This window comes from Habropoda laboriosa, unplaced genomic scaffold (assembly GCF_001263275.1).
Source record: "Habropoda laboriosa isolate 0110345459 unplaced genomic scaffold, ASM126327v1 scaffold333, whole genome shotgun sequence".
In the NCBI taxonomy this organism is placed as follows: domain Eukaryota; kingdom Metazoa; phylum Arthropoda; class Insecta; order Hymenoptera; family Apidae; genus Habropoda; species Habropoda laboriosa.
The window spans coordinates 40,037-52,008 of NW_017100500.1; the positions used below are offsets into that span (position 1 = coordinate 40,037).

General features: G+C 38.5%; 2 protein-coding genes across 3 annotated transcripts in view; one reads left to right on the forward strand and one right to left on the reverse strand.

The window, feature by feature from the left end:
* Positions 1-1,065, forward strand: part of LOC108576132 (protein quiver) — a 9,301-nt gene extending 8,236 nt beyond the window's left edge. For both annotated transcript variants that reach the window (XM_017939064.1, XM_017939063.1), the window contains exons 4-5: positions 12-158; positions 789-1,065. In XM_017939064.1, the coding sequence (XP_017794553.1) occupies positions 12-158; positions 789-1,045 (404 nt within the window). In that variant the 3' untranslated portion in view covers positions 1,046-1,065. The remainder of the gene's footprint in view (positions 1-11; positions 159-788) is intronic.
* A 6,564-nt stretch (positions 1,066-7,629) lies between these two features.
* LOC108576120 (histidine decarboxylase) overlaps positions 7,630-11,972 on the reverse strand; it is a 9,824-nt gene continuing 5,481 nt past the window's right edge. The window contains exons 10-17 of the mRNA XM_017939050.1: positions 11,921-11,971; positions 11,435-11,655; positions 10,262-10,371; positions 9,603-9,611; positions 9,302-9,472; positions 8,234-8,310; positions 8,040-8,151; positions 7,630-7,964 (exon numbers count right to left, since the gene is read on the reverse strand). Coding sequence (XP_017794539.1) covers positions 7,630-7,964; positions 8,040-8,151; positions 8,234-8,310; positions 9,302-9,472; positions 9,603-9,611; positions 10,262-10,371; positions 11,435-11,655; positions 11,921-11,971 — 1,086 coding nt within the window. The remainder of the gene's footprint in view (positions 7,965-8,039; positions 8,152-8,233; positions 8,311-9,301; positions 9,473-9,602; positions 9,612-10,261; positions 10,372-11,434; positions 11,656-11,920; position 11,972) is intronic.

Sequence of the window (11,972 nt, forward strand, 5' to 3'; positions counted from 1 at the left end):
TTTTCTTGCAGCTCGTTCTATTTACTGCTACGAATGCGACTCGTGGACGGATCTGAGATGCAAGGATCCATTCAATTACACAGCACTTCCGAGGGATCAACCGCCTTTGATGACTTGCAACGGCTGTTGCGTGAAAATGGTTCGCAACGCAAAGTCACGTGAGTGTTCACCTTTGCTTCTCGGTTTTCCCTAGTTTTCTCTCGAGTTTCATCTCGAGATATTTTTCATTGGTAAGACTGGGTTAATTCAAATTGAATTTCCCCAATGCACATTTTTTCTTTAATTTTCCTATCTTTTCCTTCGATTTCTTTTTCCACCTTTTCTTTCATCTCGAGAAATTCTTAATTCGTGAAAGGAAAAATTGGAAACACGAAGTTCATCTCGTATTCCTTATCACTTTTTTCGAAGGCCTTAATCAGCTCGCTGATGAACCTACCGCGTCGTAATTTACAATATTCCCCATTAGAAATTTCAAGGATTGAAACAGTCCTACTTACATTCCAAAGAATTCGTGCAATTTCTGTTTCTCTAAACTTCACTTGAAAACCTACACCCTCGTCCATAAATCACGGGACACCTTACCGTTTCACCATAAATCAAGTTTAGATGAAAGATTTAGTTACTTCAATCATGGCTGATATTTTCTTACAACGAATACAAAAAAAAACTGAAATATAACGAAGTTCAACACCGGAAATTGTGCAAAGCTGAAATTAACAGGTGTCCCATTGTAGACGAGGGTGTGCGTCAGATTTGCCACATACTCACGATTGTTCGTCTGTTCGCAGCGTATGAGAGCGTGAGGCGGACCTGCACTTCGCAACTACAAATAAACTTATTCATGGTGGACCACGTGTGCATGATGGAAAGTACCGGCACTGGTCACATGTGCTTCTGTGAGGAGGATATGTGCAATCGCGTCTCCCCAACCTCGTGTTCGAATCCCGCACTCCTGCTGATCCTGTCGACCATCCTTGTACTACGCTCGGTCATCTTAGGGAACCCAGCTTGCTTTGTAGAACGTTGCAATGGTCACGTCGTATAACACTAATTTACTCGATTCACCCGCCAGTGATTCCGATCATATCCTTCGTAGAGTTTTAGTTGTATAGAACTGTCGTCGGGACGAGCGATTTCTCTGTACTTGGATATAAGCGAACCTTCGTGTTCCTTTCCACGTTCGTGGCAAGCGAGAGGTAAGATATTACGTGTTTCGTGGATCGCAAAGGGAAGAGAATCGATCGATTTCGTTCGGATTAGATCTCTGTGCCATACTTGACGTTTCAACGATTTTTAACAATCGGAAGGATTTAGAATCGGGGATTCTTTTCTCTTGGAAGATTCTTCTGCACTCCGTATCGCTCATCCCGATCCTTTTTCTTCGGTATAGACAGTAGCGAAAAATCTCGACCGTCTCTTTTCTGTAGATACACCATTCGACCCTCTATCACTCTCACGATTTTTATCGCGCGCCCTTTGTGTTTCGTTTCTGCACTCATGAGAGCATACGTTGCGACGCGTTCGTGGTGAACGAAGGGGAGAAGAATTTTTTGAATTATGTCAAGGAGCGAGTAATTGGATTTTTAAATCTTATTCGGAGGTAAAAGTCTCTTTCTTTTGTCAATATTTTAATCTTGAGTCAATTTAAAAGAAAATGACCTACAAAATTTAAGTCTTTTTTTATTTAATCGTTGCAACAGAAGAAGTTATAGAGTTGAAATTTCGAGAAGAAAGCAATCGAGAAGAAAATGAGCAGTAAAATTCGAAGTGCCAGAGAATGATGCTTCAAATATTCAAATGAATCTTTCAATTCGATCAACGCGAAGAAAGTTCTTATGGACGTCTACGAACTTACAATTTTTCTGTTTCCCCACTTTTACGGTCATTTATCGTTGAAAAAGTTTCAAGCATCCGTTCCCCTTAATCTTAACTCTCACGAGCACTGTGACGATCGAATCAAGATTCTCTTGAGATATCTACGACAAATAATAGTGCAGTTTGTCTTAACGTTTCTTTCATTCTCAAACTTCTTTCACTCGCTTGTTGTCCTATATCTGTTCCGTAAACCGGGTTTCCAAGCGAACGTAGATCACGGAAATACGTAACGTAGGTGTAAATATTTGCAACGTTGTTCGATCATTGCAAGACATATAGGAGTTAATGTGTGTTCTAGCTGTATTAATTCACACATTTTACCGCTTCCCCGTTGTGCGCACACCTTGCACTGGGAGTGACGGACTTTCTTTTAAAGAAAATCTCCAAGTGACGAAGGATAATCGTGATCGAGACACAGAGAGAGAGATAGAGAAAGATGAAGAACCGTGGTAAATGTTAATACAAACGCATAGAAGTCGACTGTTGAAAATTTTTCATATATATATCTTGTTACTTTAAAGGAATAATACAAACTGCTAGTCGAATCGATATACAATATTATATTCCATATTTAGCCGGAGAGGTTTGATACGCGACGTTTATATACTGTTGTATTAAAGAAAAGAGAAAAAAAAAAAACAGAAAAGTATTATCAATCATTTTATTGCTTTCTAAGAATACTTGAATCACTTGTCTTACAATAGTACTTTAACATTGGAAAGTAACTTTGTAAATAATCGTTTACCAAGGCAATCTTACGAGGACCTTCAAATTTCTCAACTGCTTAAATCTTTATCTTCTATACGACGTAATTTGACTAATCAGTGTTACCAATTTTCTCTTCGAGGTTCGTCGAAAGATTCGATGCACAATATACGACATTCGATGTCTATGCACACACACATACACTTTGATTCATGTTCGATTAGCAGAAGCGACGAGTTATCTTAGAATTTCAATTCACTCTCTGTTTCTTGTCGTACCTTCGTCTCACGAACGATTGCCATACTTTTACCCCTCGCTGTTCTTCGTCACTGACGCCCCTGACGTAATTGTTCGCCCATTTGCCATTCTTGACGAGACACCGGTGTTTTTTGCGCCTCATGCACCATAAGACAGCGAAACGAGAATGGGCCATGGTACACGGAGCTTAAGGTAGACTATGGTCAGGCCGCATGGTTTCGGCATGCCCATCCGTCAGCAACGCCATGAAAAAAAAGCAGCGACGGCAGCCGGCGAGCATCGACAGCAGCATTTTTCGAGTTCTACGTTTCTCGAGTTTGACCAACGTGCGTGTGTCTTCTTCGACTTTCTTCGAATTCGTTGAAAAAGCAGACGAGTATCGTTCGAGACTAAAAGGACCATTCCGATCCGAGTGATTTGGCAAAGAGTCGAGGTTAGATTTGAAAATTGGAAGGAAGACCGAGTGAATCGATTAAATTCGTGGATCTGTCGGAGTTAATTTGTCGCAAGATCGACAGGCGAGAAGGCACACGCACGCGCCAATGTACCACGGTAGTGTTTAGTGAGTTCTGCAATCACGTATCTCTAGCAGGAGTGTGTTCGCACGTAGGGAGAGAGTGAAATTCGGGTGCATGGATTGTAGCACTTTCAGTAAATAGTGTGTTTGAAAGTCACGACAGAGGAAACGTTCAACGACGCTTTTTCCCCCCCGCCGGTGATAACGCTTTGCAAATTCGACAGAGACCGCGTGTACCGTCTACGTTACAGACATTCTTCAATCCCCATGTTTCGTTCCTCTGTCCCGCGACTTTTCGTGTCGCCGTGCAGCAACACCTTGCATGACACTTGCATGAATCTGTTGCTAGTGATTTTTTCGAAAGACAGACAAATTCCAAGCCCGTAGCCGTTGCTTCGTCCACGAAGGAGGCAAACTTTCCGAGAAACGATGGGCAATTCCATTCGAATCTTCCGGAATTTATCCAAATTTTTCGTCGTTATTAATTGGCAAAACGATAAAACGGAAGGAAAGTTTGTCTCGCAAAACGAAGCACAGCTCTGAAACAGTAACCCGAACACGAAACCTTCCACCCCGACGAATGCAACGCGAGGCAGATCGAACTAACAAAAGCACAACGTGGGCCTTCAGCTTCGATCGTGCCACGCCATTAATTGAACGCGTTGATCGAGGAGAGAACTCCGACGGCTTCGAAGCTTCGAAACAACAGTCTTTTGCTAGCGCGGGCGGCGATGATCTTCATTGCACGCAACGAGGTTTACTCGATGGAAGAAAAAGCGACGTAACGACTCGCTCGAGGACACTCGTGTTTCACGAGCTTTCGGCCACGCAGTTTCTTCGTTGTCCCATACTTTCAGGATTCTGGCTGGCACGGCCAAGTTGAACGCGCATGTCCTCACAGAGAGGCTTCCTTTGCGGAGCCTCTTGCCAAACAAGCTTCGGGGCTTGCGACCAAAAGCGAGCTAACCGGTGTTTCTCTGGCAAGCCATGCGGCTCGTGTCGCGTCATTTGTTCATTGTCGCACGCGCGGCTGCGAGGCTACTTCTATCTCTCGATTCTCCCCAGTTTTCTCGCGTTTCTTCTTCTATCTGTCTGTCCCTTTTCTTTTCAGTTTGTCATCGCTCCACCGATCCGCTCATCTGTGTCTCGTTTCTTTTTAATTAACGTCGAACTGTCGACCTCGAGAGTAGAAAATTAGAGATCGTTTCACGAGAATACGCTGTTCGTAGAAATGGCAGATTTCCAAGGGAGATTCGAATTGACGCAGGCAAAGGAGGCTGCAATGACAACACTGAATTAGCATGTTACACGAGTGAATCTCCATTTTTAAGTTTGGCCTCGCAGCTGGAAAGAATCCACATATTGCTACCGATACGAATACAATGCGAAGTAATGGCGGATATGCTAAGACGAATCTCAGGCAGCTCGATCGAACATCGATCTGACACTTGTCACGTTCTTTCTCTTCATTTTTCCACTAATTAAACTTGATACATATACAGAAATGTTTGAAAAGAATTTCGAAATTGTCAGATCGGTATGGATCGATCGAGGCTGTCTCGGTTTCGAGTAAACAACAAAACACAGGATCGATATTTCTCTTGTCCGCCTGTTTTACACGAAAGCTCATGTCCAAATGCTTGCATAAGGTTCGAGGAGATTATTATCAATGTACACTTTGTCTGTTAAAAATCGATGTTTACATGCGCCGAAATGCCAAAAAAAAAAAAAAAAAACAAAAACCTATTGTATCGACATGCTCTACACACTTTGATCTCGATGTTGATGAACATTGGGCATAATTTTTGAATGGTGTATGATGAATATATTTTACGATGCAAGTGTCAAAGACCTATTGATTATATCACCGTTGATGTCAGTTACATTGATTTTTAAGATGACTCTAGAGTATATCCGACATGGCATGAAGTGATGTTTCTGTTCTCGATGGCAAAAGTAGCGTTTTTACATAGAATACTTTGGCACGTAATTTCGTTGTCCCCCACGTTGCTCCAAACGGACACGATTTTCTTTCAAGTTTTACCCGATTCTCGCCTTGACGCATATATTTCTTATTATTTGAAGGTGTTCTTGTTGTTTGGAAGAACGACAACGTGTACAGAAAAGGAAATGAGGAGATGAATACGTAGTTTGTAAGGAGATTGGAAAAGTGTATCGGTCGTTCGAAAAATCATCGCGCGTTCATTTAACCCTTTGCACGCTTCGATATTTAGACCGTAAGAGATATCGACTAACAAGAGAACTGAAAGATCGATACACGTACTTTTAACGTAGGATAGAGACAATTAACAGTTCGTTCCGAACGTTTCTTTAATTTCCTCCGTTGGAGAACCTAACGCTTATGCTTTCTAACGCTTCACTACGCTACAAAGCGGCAAAGGGTTAACGCGTTCTACTCGAGAGAATTTCAATTACTCCTGGTGTGTATCTAACGAATAAAAAATGCGTTTCATTTTGCTGTTACATCGTCGCAGCTTCTTCGCGAAGAAGAGAGAAAGAGAGAGTGAGACAATTATTTCCTTAATGCACATATCGTTGCCTCCGCGGAGTAATAATTTCTGAGATAATAATTAAGATTACACGAATCGCTGGTATGAAAATAGTTAAGCGCTGTTTAATGGGTAAGCGTTACACGGTGAGAACTCTAACGAATATGCATTATCGAGCTTACGAACTAAACTCAGAGTCGGTTTTTTCTCGAGAGCTGTTTGTCAAGAATTATTTGCCCTAGCGTTTATTAATTTTTTACACGAACTAGTACGATAGCGATTATCAGACACGTGGTAGTGTGTTAAGCAGTGCTTAGCTATGAATCTGAAACGGTGACAATTGAACGCGTTACGTCAATATCGAGCGTGTAGTTGTAGATGTTAAGAAGTACGTATTACCTTGGTACAAACAACACGAGCGACGAGTGTATTGCGAAAGAAAATCGAAATACAAACAGAGGAAGGGAAGAAGAAGAAGAAAAAACACTTTCTGAGAAAAATTCAATCTTTCGTTAAACGAATCTTTCGACAAAAGAAGTTATTATATCTTGACCAAATGATCGCAGAGCATTAAATTTTAAACGCTTGTTCGACGAGTCAAAAATTCGAGGAAAATAACGATACGTAAATATTTTCATTGATCATTCGCAGATTTTGAAGGAACGATGTATTTATCCGAATTTTCCAGACGCTGAGAATAAAAGGGTTGTTCAAACGGTGCGACGTAAAGTTGTTCCAATTTGTAGTTAGAGAGACGTTCGAAGGGAGGGTATACGGATGTTACAAACGTTACGCGACAAACGTGTCTTCGGAATTAAGAAGCGAAGCGGTGATAAGGACGGCTGTATGGGCATATTGTAATTTAACGATTGTTAAGACGATTTAAAAATGGTGTATCAAGTCGTATGTCGCGATTTAATTGTTAACGCGAGATATAATAGAGTAATCAGATGCAAACAGGCGATACTTCGTTGACGTACCTCGATGCAAATATACGTGTATATGTACATATACGTTTTTCCCTTATCTTTGTGTCATTTTAAAGCGAATATTTTCGTCAGACGAATCACCGTTACGACGAGATCGTTTGTGAACTACGGAATTGTTAAGAAAAGAAAATAAGAAAGAAAGATAAGAAAATAAACGTGGCCTAGATTGGTCATATCCATTGTTCTGTCATATCAATGATTCGCAATAAAATTTATATGTCATTGACCTTACACTCTTTATATACATTCCTTGTACGTTGTTGCAAGAAAATTGCAACACCTGAAAACTAAAATTACACAAATCTGTAATTTACACGTATCACTTTTTTTTAAATTTTTATTTACCGGCGTGTAACCCTTTAGTGTGGAAAATTGAAAGGAAAAAATAATTGAAATTTGGTGAAAGAAGGTCATCTTTTCCTCAGAGTGGCCTGAAAAACTTGTGTCATTTCCAGATTTCTGCGATCCTAATTTTCAAGTGTTGCAATTTTTCTTGAAAACAGTGTGCTTAACAGAAATTCAGTTACACCAAAAATACCCCGTGTAATTTCCCCGTAGAATAAGAGAATCGGGGATTAAGTGGAATAAAGATCAAAGCGAAGACAGTAAATTCAGATTTATTATCGCAGCTGATTACTTTCTTTTCAACAATTTGTCGCGCGGCCTATTAGGCGGCACGCTTGAAGTCTGAACAACATAGAATCCATCGAAGACACGAAGGAGTACACTCAGTCGGGAACTGGCGCGATAACAGTTACGTTTATTCGGCTAACTTTTATTCCTTCTTCATACAGTAGCCGCATTTTCTACACACAGCCGCGTCCTCGTCGTTGCCCTCGTTCTCTATACCAGGATTCTCGCGTTGTCCTTGCATCGACGACAGATCACCGGTGTAAGGACGATGACCGATCGCGGCTATTGTCTCGCTCCTCGGTAGGCTACCTTCCGTTGAAATCATGGACGTTAGAGTGTTGGAGCTATCTTGAGTGACAATTTTCACGGAACCGTTCATCGCGTAATTCGACCGATTCACGGAGCTTTGTTTCTTCAACGGTTTGTCCGTTTTGTCGGGATCCTGAGACTCTTCTTGGGTCGTTGAGCCGGAAGCATCTGATCGTGTGAAATTTTAAGTAAAATTGATTTTTATACGTGTGAATTAAGTTGCGATCGGTTACTGTTACTTGCCATTGTTGCATTGATTAGTTTCGGATCCTGTCTCGCTTGTTACGGGATCTTCGTCCTCTTGCAGTGGCAATTCCGAGGACATTTCTATCGCTGGACGGCAACAAACGTACCCCTAACGTGTGCGATGAATTGTAGCGGTTGGAGTACGAGATATATGTGATAATGTTTTCTTAAAAAAATTATTTCGTATCTACCTGTACGAGATCCATACGAGAATCTAAAGAGAATTGCTTCCCTGACATCAATATTCCTCGAATTCGACGACGCATAGCTATAAACGAAGAAATTTTAGTCACGTTATTTCGATTTATTGTGTTAAATTTCTATCGAAGTTTAAATATATGAAATATATATGTAGGTAAATTGAAAGAAAATATATATTAATAAAATTGTTATTTTAAAATGAATAAAGTCTATAACACTTACATTACAATTAACTTGATAATATAGAATACTTAGTAATATATTTCGTGGATAAATTATGCAATAAGAAAAGTTATACTCTGAAAAATATTTAGATCGTTAGAGAACAAGTAGGAGAACCATTTGAATAACGCTAGTTTACGCGCCAGTCGCGCTGATTCGTGCAGCGGCCGAGGACTACCGAACGTGACCGAGGATACTCGACGGACCGACCAATAACCGAGGTGCGTCAATCTACGGTCGCGCGAAGTTCTAGGAGGAGACGCTCGAAACTTGAAATCGTGTTATTCGTAATTGTGCGTGTTTAGTGAATTGTGTAGTGATATTTGTGTGTGTTTGCAGTACTTGAATGATCTTGAGAGAACATTGGAATATAGGTAAGTGATTCGTACGTCGTTTTATCCAATAATATTCGAAAATAGTCTCCTCGTGTCGTACGAATTTCACGTTCGCAATTTTGTTCGTTTCGAACCTTACAGATTGCAAATACATATTTCACACAAAGTTCTACGTTATTCACTGTACTCTGTTGTGTTAATCGTTAACAGCTAGCTTGGCATATTTCAATTAACATAGAAGCAATTGACTTTTTTACGAACAATGCTTCAATTTTATATATTGCGTATTCTCGTTGAACCAGATGGCGTTCGTTGTTTAAGAATTGCGCGGGAAGTAATCTAATACGCGAAAAATAATTAGTTTTCCAAACGAATAGAAGTATTTTTCGTGAATGTATTGCTGTGTAATACGATCCAAAGGGAACAGCGTACAGATTTGTTTTGATGCTTTGGTATCTCGTTACTCGTGTACATCTGCTGTTTGTTATTGTTTTTTTTTACCTGGGCTGTCTCTAGCCTCGAGTCGTAGTTGACCAAAGGCCTTCGTGCATTCTTCGAACACGTCTGCCGTATCGTATATAGCAGCAAAGCTGCCATTTACGATTTTCGGTGACATTGGAGAATTGGCCAGTAACAAACTGGAACCAAAATTCTCGTTCTTTTCTCGGGTATCTGAAAATTAGAAATTCGATCATTTTTACGAAAACGTTCTTAAGTATTACGTTTGAAAAATAGAACTGTTTAAGAAATCAACGTAAAATAAAAAAGATAAAATAACAATTAAATTGGAAACTCGTCTTACCTGAGTTTTCTGCATTCCAAATAATATAGACATGCATTTTCATTAGAAAAAAAAAAGGAAAAGAAAAGCAAAACAACGAGATTAGAAATAAAATTGCTTATTATTGTTTGTACAAATAATGTTCTTTTTGTATGTAATCACAAATCAACTGATAACAAAGTACAAACATAAAATTAAAATAAAGGACTAAATTATTGCATTTGTTAATAGGAAATTAAGCAAAATTACAATTTGAAATAATTTATAGGATTCAGTATTCGTTATTGTGTGTTATTAATTTCAGTATTATTCTAATAATGTGTTATCATCATTATTCACATATTATCTCCCTAATAGGCCTTTTGTGAGCATTAATTATAATATTTCTTTGGTCAACCAGCGAAGGAAAAATTCTTTTCTACATTTGAATTGGAGTTTCGTTCGTTAAGAAAAAAATTTTTTTAAAACAGAAAACATAGAACCTCGCATACTTAGAAAAGCTGAAATAGAATCTTATTTTTAATTTAAAAAAAAAGTACTAGCTTACAGTTTATATTTGTTAGTGAATCATAAAGAGTGTACGTGCACAGTGTTTACCTCTGTACATTAAAAATTGCACGAAATTGATACAACACGCGGTTTTTTCAAGCCGATTGGTCTACCGTTCGATTCTATGTTACCTGCAAGTGGAACTCTTGCTCGAACAGGAGGTTGCGTAGTGTCCCCTAAGATTTCGTTTGCCGTATTTCGTATTTCAGCCCAGTCTCTTAGAATGTCCTCGTTGGTTGTACTAAAATCATAGTGAATCGTAATTTTTTTTTACAAATATTCGCATTTTCAGTTCTGTCGATTTGCAATTCGTAGGAAATTTATTGCAAAATTTGTCAAATTGCAATTTGATATTTAAAAGAATGAATTATCATTGTTTTTATGAATATTCGTATCTTCAACACTGTCGATTTGCAATTCACGGCAAATTTGTTGCAAATTTTTTGAAAATTTGTCAATTTGCAATTTGATATTTAAAAGAATGAATCATAGTTTCTTTATGAATATTCGTATCTTCAACACTGTCGATTTGCAATTCACGGCAAATTTGTTGCAATTTTTTCGAAAATTCTTCAATTAGCAATTTGATATTTAAAAGAATGAATCATAGTTTCTTTATGAATATTCGTATCTTCAACACTGTCGATTTGCAATTCACGGCAAATTTGTTGCAATTTTTTCGAAAATTCTTCAATTTGCAATTTGATATTTAAAAGAATGAATCATAGTTTCTTTATGAATATTCGTATCTTCAACACTGTCGTTTTGCAATTCACAGCAAATTTGTTGCAAATTTTTCGAAAATTCTTCAATTTGCAATTTGATATTTAAAAGAATGAATCATAGTTTCTTTATGAATATTCGTATCTTCAATACTGTCGATTTGCAATTCACGGCAAATTTGTTGCAAATTTTTCGAAAATTCTTCAATTTGCAATTTGATATTTAAAAGAATGAATCATAGTTTCTTTATGAATATTCGTATCTTCAACACTGTCGATTTGCAATTCACGGCAAATTTGTTGCAAATTTTTCGAAAATTCTTAAATTTGCAATTTGATATTTAAAAGAATGAATCATAATTTCTTTATGAATATTCGCATCTTCAACACTGTCGATTTGCAATTCACGGCAAATTTGTTGCAATTTTTTCGAAAATTCTTCAATTAGCAATTTGATATTTAAAAGAATGAATCATAGTTTCTTTATGAATATTCGTATCTTCAATACTGTCGTTTTACAATTCACAGCAAATTTATTACAAATTGAAATTAGCCAGTTAATTGAACGAAAGAAAAACTTACTTCGTCGAAGTGACGGTAAATCTGATCACGTATTTGCCATGCAAAGCAGCTGGCACACAATGCACCCGACCCCTCGAGTTCATTTTTTTTAACAAACGTTCCGTCAGACTGTTTTCACCGCGAAGACGAAACACAACGAGTCCCAAGTGTCTCGTTGCAGGGATTTCGAAGCGTGCATCGGCCAAAACTAGCGCTTCGAACTTTTGAGCCAATCTGACCCCCTAAAATAATTAAACGAAATTACAGCGAAACAACTTTCACTCTTACACATTATCCACATATACCTCCAACAAAAATCTCGCAACGCGTCTTTTTCCACCACGAAAATATCAACGATCTCATATTTTCAAACAACACCTCTCGATATCACACATCTTCGTAGAAATACTTATCGAATTAAAGATGCGTTATGAAACATTGTTGCAGGCGTGCACACAGCCTGCATTGCACTTTCTTAATACGCAGAAAGTATGATGTAATAGAAACCTCGCGAATATGTTTTTGAAGGCCAGTGATTCCGTAATTTCTAATGACGAAC